This window comes from Podarcis filfolensis (genome assembly GCF_964270895.1).
Source record: "Podarcis filfolensis genome assembly, chromosome: 16".
Taxonomy (NCBI): Eukaryota; Metazoa; Chordata; class Lepidosauria; order Squamata; family Lacertidae; genus Podarcis; species Podarcis filfolensis.
Window position 1 is genome coordinate 10,912,092 of NC_139620.1, and position 9,268 is coordinate 10,921,359.

Here is a 9,268-nt window from a genome sequence, read left to right on the forward strand (position 1 = left end):
GAAAAAAAATGTTTAAAGCAACTTTTTCTAAAAATCAGAAGCTTTTTTACTAGGAATTGTAGGTAAAGAGATATCAAAGATCAGAGAAATTTGTTTATGTATGCTACGTCGGCCGCCCGGATATTGTTAGCCCAAAGATGGAAAGAAGAAACAGTCCCAACCACAGAAGACTGGCAGACCAAGTTAATGGACTATCCTGAAATGGCATAATCAACTGGGAAGCTCAGAAGTCAAGATGACAAGACGTTTAAAGGAGAATGGAAAATGTTCATTATGTATTTACAAAAGTATTGTGAGCAGATTGAAACATTGGCAGGATTTTAAGAACTCTTGTAATTTTAAAGATTGTAGAAATAACTTAGGAAAAGAAATTTTGGAGTAGTAATGATGGTAAACAAAAATAAACAAATGGAGTAAATAAACTAGGAAAATAGACAGGAAAAGTTATAAAACAAACTGCGATAAAATTAAGACAATAGGAAAAGTGCAATGAGAATGAGTGGAAGTTTCTTTCAGAAGACTTTATTAGAAAAGACAGGATGTTATAGTCAATGCTCATCTCTTACTGTTAACTCTGCTTTTTATCCTTATTTACTGTATTTCTTTCTTTTATATTTTTGCGTTTAATTTTGCTGTCCTTATTTGTAAGGTATATGTAAGATGATATTTTAAATCAATAAAGATGAATTAAAAAATAAAAAGGGAAAGACTCCCTGCTTGAAACCCTAGTGACCGGCTGCCGGTCAGTGTAGGCAGTATGGAGTTAGGTGGCCTCAATGGTCTGGCTCAGGGTGAAGCAGTTTCCTGTGTTCCTATCCTGCCCCACCCCATGTGGAAAAGATGGGAGCAAAAGGAGTTTGGAGGGGGTGGGCAGGGAAGAGGAAGGAACAAACACGGAGGAGGCAGACTTGAACACAGAACAAGAAACCCTTTAATGAGAAGGGAGGGGGTCATATCTGTCCAGCCTTCGTCACCCAGCTGCCGGCAGTCCTGGATAAATGGCGTTCGTGTGTTATAAATACAACTCCTAGAAGCCACAGGTCAGGATCTTCCGCACAGAGCCAAGGGACGGGTTACTTCAGCTAACAAGGCCTGTGGGGAAAAGCAGAAGGGAGAGACATGAGCCCACCGACCCCAAAGTGCAACTGCATTGAACTCCCATTGTGGTTTGAACTTGCACAATGTCCAAAAAAAGCACAAGTCACCCGAGGGTGCGGGTGGGCATGCGCTCAGAAACTAGCCTACCATAAAGTGAAATTCACACCCATTGCTCCACCCACTTTCGCCTCCCACCCCACCCGCCGCAGGCAACATAGCCCCCAGAAAATTACCAAGAGGGAATGTGGCCCCCCAAGCTGAAATAGGCCCCCCACTTCTGTAGTGGGAAGATAATCCCATCACATGGCCTGGCTATACTTTAACCCTTAGTGATCGTTCAAGCTCCCCCTTCCCCTTTTAAAGTCCCCCCCCCCGAATAATTCAATTATTTTTAAAACAGCAGCTTTTGCAATCCACCATGCTGGGAAAAGACGGAAACTTACCAAGGTAATCATCCATGAGGGACCCAATAGCAAACTGCGAAATAATTTTTTAAAACATTATTCTTCATTTACTTATAACTCACACTTTCATAAAACTATACCGAGGTGGTATAGAACATTTAAGAATAAAATCAACAAAAAGCATCCCTTAAGAATATCATTTGAAATGGAATACACCCTTTCCCTCCTCTTCATGTTCTCCTCACAATAGCCCTGAGAGGTAGGCGAAGCTAGGCTGAGAGGCAGTGACTGGCCCAAGGGGAGCTCCATGGCCCAGTGAGGATTTGAACCCCGGTCCCCCAGGTCTCAGTCCAGCACTCTAACCGCTACTCCACACTGCCTCTGAGCCAGGAGGGTGGTGGGTGTCTGTGTGTGAACTGCTGTTTTTGTTTTGTATTATTGTTTTGTATTGTTACCTGTAAGCTGCTTTCAAAAATCATTTGGTCAAAAAAGTCAGATTGCAAATAAATACTCTTACAACTCACGATATCATTTTTGTCCACACGGGTACCCACAATCTTCAGCCTGATCTCATCGTCTTGCTGGATGACAATATCCTGCGTTGGGGGGAAAGGAGACAGCAAAGGGCTGTGCTCAGTGGCTGGCTGGTGCCCACTGGGGAATGGTAGGGCAGAGGGCAGGGAGCCAGTCAGTAGGTGGCGCCAGAGCCAACAACAGAGCCAACAAATGCGAGTTTTGTCCCCATCCTCAACAGAGAGACTGTGGAGGAGGAAGATGGTAGGCAAAGCCACTCTCTGAACTGGTTCGAAGGAGAGGATGACTTACCTCATCTACAGTTTTGTAGCACGGAGGATTGGAGTTGGGGTCAAACTCCATTTCAGAGGGAATGGACTGCAAAGAGAATTAAGAGGGGATATGAGCAGCTGAAGGGGAGGTGAAAGGGAAGATGGGCTGATGGTTCTGTGGTAGAGGATGGACAGCCTTCTCTGACACCCTCACAGCCCTTCTGGAAGCCGCTGAGACATTGCCCCTCATCCCCCCGCCAAGCCTAGGGCACTTACATGTCGCGAGATGAAGCAAGACATGGGCCCAATTTCAGTGAAGAGTCCGACCTGGTGAGAGAACAACAAAGAACATCACTCTCAAGCAACCCCCATCTTGAAAGTATGTCGGCATTCGCACAAGGAACGGCAGGCCAGGACTTGGGGGCAGACGTCGGCAAAGCGAGTCAGAGGGACCCTCCAGTGCAAAAGGACTTCCTCTTAACTGGCATGGCTTCCCCCCAAAGAATCCTGGGAGTTGTGGTTTGTCAAGGGTGCAGAGAGTTGTTAGGCAGCCATTTTCTCCTCACAGATACAGTTCCCAGAATTCTTTGGGAATGAGGATTGATAAAATAATAATAATAATAATAATAATAATAATAATAATAATAATAATAATGTGATGGCCTGGAATTCGGACTCAGAGGCTGAACCTGAGGAATCCCAGCCTGCACAGGAGTCCCCACCTCCAGAACCAGCTGAGCCGGGGCTGGGGATTGAGCCTGAAGGGTCCTCACCTGTGCTGGATCCTCAGGTGCAGGTACCAGCTGAGTCTGCTCTGGCTCCTGAGGTGATGGAGGACCCATTGCCTGCAGGTGCTCCACTCTCAGCCCCGTCAGGGGAAGGTGAGGTTGCCTCTGGGTCCAGTACCCTTCAGCGTCTCCTGAGCTGCAGAGGCTCAGGGCAGAGAGGCGGAGGGAACTAAGTTCCCGCAGGAAGAGTGCTTGCCTCCAGGCCAGGAGAGGCGAGTCACCTGTGGATCGGGGCCGCCCTATGCCTCGGAGCAGATAAAAGCCAGCCAGCCCAGTTCCAGGTTGCGGGAGCAACATTGTTCTTCTGCCAAAATTCCTGACCTCACCCGACTCCCTGTCTTGGACCCAGCTTCAGCTTTGACGGACAGCCTCCATACCGCACACTCGACCTCAGACTGGACTCGGACCTCACGGTTAACCCTCGGGACCAGCACAAATTATTATTATTATTATTATTATTATTATTAATGATTGTTAAACTACCGTATTTTTCGCCCTATAGGATGCACCGTCCCATAAGGCGCACCTAGTTTTTTGGGGGGGAAATAAAGGGGGGGAAATTATTTTCCCCCCAGGCGCGGGGCTGGGGCGGGGGAGGCCCGAGCTGCCCCCGACCCCAGCCCCCAAACAGACAGCTCTCAGAAAGCCGTGGGAGCCCAGCACTGGCTCCCGCTGCTTGCGGAGAGGTCCGCGAAGCCTGGACGCACTGATCTCAGCGCGCGCAGGCTTCGGCATGCAGGCAACTCTCCGCAAGCAGGGGGAGCGCTCCCGCTGCTTGCGGAGAGGTCCACGAAGCCTGCATTCGCCCCATAGGACGCACACACATTTCCCCTTCATTTTTGGAGGGGGAAAAGTGCATCCTATAGGGCGAAAAATACGGTACTCTGGGAACTCTGTAAGAATAATAAAGGCCTCCTAAAAACTCTCAGCTCTCAGCATCTTTAACAAATTCCATTTCCCAGGAATCTGTGGGGAAAGCCACGACTGTATACAGCGGAGCTATAGCACTTTAAATGTATAGTGCGGATGTGGCCCAAGACATTTCACCTCACCTTGTTCACCTGAGTCACAACAGCATCCACCACTTCGCCCTTGAAAGGCCGGAAGACGATGGCCTTGTATTTGACCGGGTAAAGGACAAAGCCGCGCCCAGGCTGGATCACACCCGCCCCAATGTTGTCAATGGTAGTAACAGCGATTACAAAACCATATCTGGGAAGGAGGAGAAATAATTAACAATCGTTTTATTATTTATATGCCACCCCCCTGACTGGGTTTCCCCAGCCACTCTGGGCGGCTCCCAACAGAATATTAAAAATATGATAAAACATTAAAAACTTCCCAATGCAGGGCTGCCTTCAGATGTCCTCTAAAAGTCAGATAGTTATTTTTCTCTTTGACATCTGGTGGGAGGGCGTTCCACAGGGCAGGTGCCACTACCGAGAAGGCCCTCTGCCTGGTTCCCTGTAACTTCTGCTTCTCGCAGTGAAGAAACTGCCAGAAGGCCCTCAGAGCTGGACCTCAGTGACTAAGCGATGGGGGTGGAGTAAGTAAGTTAACTTTTTCCATCCCTTTGCTTTTAGGCATCTGATTTATTTATTTTTAAGCTGTTGGTCACAGTTGCGCAAGTTAATCCTGGCTCAGGCTGCTATTAATAATAACAATAATAATAACAATAATAATATCAATAACAATATTTATACCCCACCCAACAGAATATTAAAAACACGATAAAAGGTCAAACATTAAAAACTTCCCTAAACGGGGTTGCCTTCATATGTCCTCTAAAAGTCAGATAGTTGTTTATTTCCTTGACATCTGATGAGAGGGTGTTCCACAGGGCGGGGGCCATTACCGAGAAGGCCCTCTCCCTGGTTCCCTGTAACATCACTTCTTGCAATGAGGGAACCACCAGAAGGCCCTCAGCGCTGGGCCTCAGTGTCCGGGCAGAACGATGGAGGTGGAGATGCTCCTTCAGGTACACTGGACCAAGGCCATTTAGGGTTTTAAAGGTGAGCACCAACACTTTGAATTGTGCTTGGAAAAGCACTGGGAGCCAATGAAGATCCTTTAGGACCAGTGTTATATGGTCCCAGTCGCTAGTCCAGCTGCCGCATTCTGGATTAGTTATAGTTTCCGAGTCACCTTCAAAGGCAGCCCCGCGTAGAGTGCATTGCAGAAATCCAATCCTGCTTCTCAGGTGGTGCAATAATGTGGGATTGTGGGGGGGTGTCAAAGACCCATTACTATTTTTGCAGCAGAGTCCTCGTCTCCAGAACCTTACAGCTGCCAAAATGCTCGCCCACTGAGTTATGAACCTTCACCTAAAAACGAAGTAAGATATCAGTCCTCATTGTTCCATATAAAGATCGGATTTAAACTACAGTTCCCAGGATTCTTTGGAGGGAAAACCAGGGATGACACTGGTTTAAATGTGCAGTGCTTTATTGGCACTCATCCAGGCCATTGCTGATCTACACCGCCAAGTATCACGGGGAAAGAGGATCCCACTCTGCTCTTTCACTTACTTGCCCGTGCAGGTCCCCTCCACCTCGGTAAAGAGCTTCTGCTTAACAGTGTTGAGAAGGTTGGGCCCAAAGTAACGAGGGTGCAGCAGGATTTCGTGTTCCAATGAGATCTGGAGGCAAAACAGGTGTGGAACAGCAGAGACATTAGTGCAGGGGTCCCCAAACTAAGGCCCAAGGGCAGGATACGGCCCAAGGAACTCATTTATCCGGCCCGTGGCGATCCCCGCCGCCCGCTCTTACCGGCACTGCACTGCAGGGTTGGAGGAGCACCGGAAATAGTTTGTGCGCATGCGCAAGTGTTGTGCACATGTGCAATTGTTATTTCCGGTGGACATCTGGGTCAGAGGCTCGTGCACATGCGCACAAGCTATTTCTGGGAGTCCTCCGACTCGGAAGTGCGTCAGAAATAGCGCACAGAATGGGAACTCATTGCAGCACCTAGTCACAAGCTTAATTCCAATAACACACTTGGCTACTTTTTAAGAAGCACTAACTTACTTCTGGGACGCGGGTGGCGCTGTGGGTTAAGCCACAGAGCCTAGGACTTGCCGAGCAGAAGTTGGCGGTTCGAATCCCCACGACAGGGTGAGCTCCCATTGCTCGGTCCCTGCTCCTGCCAACCTAGCAGTTCGAAAGCACGTCAAAGTACAAGTAGACGTCCTGGGGGACAGGAGGCGGGCAGGTGTGGAGGATTCCCTGGTCCTGAATGGGGTAACTGTGCCCCTGAAGGACCAGGTGCGCAGCCTGGGAGTCATTTTGGACTCACAGCTGTCCATGGAAGCACAGGTCAAATCTGTGTCCAGGGCAGCTGTTTACCAGCTCCATCTGGTACGTAGGCTGAGACCCTATCTGCCTGCGGACTGTCTCGCCAGAGTGGTGCATGCTCTGGTTATCTCCCGCTTGGACTACTGCAATGCACTCTACGTGGGGCTACCTTTGAAGGTGACTCGGAAACTACAACTAATCCAGAATGCGGCAGCTAGACTGGTGACTGGGGGCGGCCGCCGAGACCATATAACACCGGTCTTGAAAGACCTACATTGGCTCCCAGTACGTTTCCGAGCACAATTCAAAGTGTTGGTGCTGACCTTTAAAGCCCTAAACGGCCTCGGTCCAGTATACCTGAAGGAGCGTCTCCACCCCCATCATTCTGCCCGGACGCTGAGGTCCAGCGCCGAGGGCCTTCTGGCGGTTCCCTCATTGCGAGAAGCAAAGCTACAGGGAACCAGGCAGAGGGCCTTCTCGGTAGTGGCGCCCGCCCTGTGGAACGCCCTTCCAGCAGATGTCAAAGCGATAAACAACTACGTGACATTCAGAAGACATCTTAAGGCAGCCCTGTTCAGGGAAGTTTTTAACGTGTGATATTTTATTGTATTTTTGGTTTTTATGGAAGCCGCCCATAGTGGCTGGGGAGGCCCAGCCAGATGGGCGGGGTATAAATAATAAATTATTATTATTATTATTATTATTAAGTAGATAAATAGGTACCACTCTGGCAGGAAGGTAAACAGCATTTCCGTGTGCTGCTCTGGTTCACCAGAAGCGGCTTAGTCATGCTGACCACATGACCCGGAAGCTGTACGCCGGCTCCTTCGGCCAATAAAGCGAGATGAGGGCCGCAACCCCAGAGTACTACTGATTGGTTGCCTGTTATGTCCCACTTTTCATATCCCAGAGGCTCAAGGTGCTGGACATGGTTCTCCCCCTCATTTAATCCCCACAACAGCCCTGCTGCAAAGTAGGTAGAGAGACAATGGTTGGCCCAAGGTCACACGGTGAGTGTCATGGCTGAGCGAGGAGATTCGAACCCAGGTCTCCCAGGTCCAACAATTAACCACTGCACTACACTGGCTTCTCAAGGAAGCTCCATCACCTGGTGGTGCCAGGGGTTGAGCATGGGAGTTTCTGCATGCAATGCTCTGAGCTGTGACCCTTCCCCAGTATTTTCAATGAGGTCTACTAACAGGTAAGCAGGTTTAGGATTGCAGTAGAGAACTGCTGGTCCATCCAAAGATCTGACTCTAGCCCAGCATCCAGATGTCAACAGGGAGCCAGCCAGATGCAACTGCCACCTGATGTGTGTCCACAGCAGCTACTTCAGATATAGTGTCTGTGGGCAAGGGAGACTCCATTTGCCATCATAGTCAATGGAGTGACAGATCCGTTTCTGATGATCCAGGCTGATTTGAGAGCAAGAGTGGTGTCGTGGTTAGACTGTCGGATCACTACCTGGGAGACCAGGGTTTAAATCCCCACTTGGCCATGGACCTCAGTGCTTCTCAACCTAAGGGAATTAAATAAGATGGGGGAGAGTCATGTATGCCGCCTTGTTCTGGAGGGGATAATATAATAATAATAATAATAATAATAATAATAATAATAACAACAACAACAACAACAAGCGATAAAACATCAAACATTAAAAACTTCTCTAAACAGGGCTGCCTTCAGATGTCTTCTAAAGGTTGTTTATTTTCTTGACATCTGTAGTGAGGGAACCACCAGAAGGCCCTTGGAGCTGGACCTCAGTGTCGGGGCTGAACGATGGAGGTGGGATATAACTGCAATAAATAAATAAATAAAATCCTATACATTAAAAAAAAAAACCCTCTAAGGCTAACTGTCACAAAACAGTGCTGGGCTGCGCTGGGGTAGTCAAGGTTCTGTTCAGGGCAGACTTGCTGAAATCCACGAACAAGACTAGGTTAAGGCCATTCATTTCAACAGGTCTACCCTGAGTAAAACTCGGCTGCATAGCACCTGATGAGGGCGGCAAGTAGCAGCGCTGCGTTTGATCTCCCTTGTCCACGATCTCCTCCTCTTCCAACTGGGTGCCACCGAAATTTGAGAGAACTCCTCAGATTGCAACAGAAACGTAGAATCCTAGAACTGGAAAGCTGGAAAGGGACCGCGGGGATCATCTAGTCCAAACCCCTGCGATGCAGGAATCTTTTGCCCAAGTGGGGCTCAAACCTACAGCCCTGCGATTAAGAGTCTCCTGCTCTACCGACTGAGTTATTTATTCCAAGACTACATAACGACGGAAGGGCCAGAATACCATCTTGACGTTGCACATCATTCATTTGCCCCCGCGACCACATCTTTCACGTCCCACGTGGGGTGCCTGGGTACCACTCGAGCAGGAAAGGAGCAAAACCCTAAGACTCCCCAGTAATAAAAAAAAAATAATACTCACATGGTAAAACATCCTGGTGCCCGCCTGCGCGCACGCGCGCGTCCGCACCTCTCTTTTCTTTCCGAGACCGGAAGGAACGCAGAGGCACCGCACGTTCTAAATGTTGCAAGGCAGCTTTGTTCTGATTGGCTGCGCGGCGATAGGATTCCATTGCCGCCTAACGAAGCAAACAGGAAGCTGCCGGGACAGGGGAAGGGAACGTTGCTCGCCTGCGCGTGCGCCTCAGCGGTCGATTCCAGTGCCTATAGTGTCATGGCGGGTGCACAGGGCTCTCCCATAGTGGGATGTGTATAGGTGTACGGGGGCGGGGGCGGCTCTTTCCATAGACGTTTGCTAGGCATTAGAACATAAGAAGGGTCTTACAAGCTGAATCAGGCCAGTGGGCCAGCTAGCCTGGTATTCAGAGACATATGCTGCCTCTGACCCTGGAGGGAGAACATAGCCAGTACTGTATGGTTAGTAGCCACTC

At 49.1% G+C, this 9,268-nt stretch overlaps 1 protein-coding gene across 1 annotated transcript; it reads right to left on the minus strand.

Moving 5' to 3' along the window:
• Positions 1 to 908: 908 nt before the first annotated feature.
• Positions 909 to 8,963, minus strand: POLR2G (RNA polymerase II subunit G). The gene is made up of 8 exons (XM_083591607.1): positions 8,800 to 8,963; positions 5,604 to 5,713; positions 4,128 to 4,287; positions 2,564 to 2,614; positions 2,328 to 2,393; positions 2,027 to 2,098; positions 1,542 to 1,575; positions 909 to 1,092 (listed from the first exon to the last, which is right to left on the minus strand). Exons 1-8 carry the CDS (start codon positions 8,809 to 8,811, stop codon positions 1,079 to 1,081), a joined length of 519 nt encoding a protein of 172 aa, XP_083447733.1. The 5' UTR covers positions 8,812 to 8,963; the 3' UTR covers positions 909 to 1,078.
• Positions 8,964 to 9,268: the final 305 nt, after the last annotated feature.

Coding starts and splice junctions, on each gene's coding strand:
- POLR2G (XM_083591607.1), bottom strand. Junction 4,288..5,603: donor GAGGGGACCTGCACGGGCAA/GTAAGTGAAAGA, acceptor CCTCCTTCCCAG/ATATGGTTTTGTAATCGCTG. Junction 2,099..2,327: donor GCTACAAAACTGTAGATGAG/GTAAGTCATCCT, acceptor CCCCCAACGCAG/GATATTGTCATCCAGCAAGA.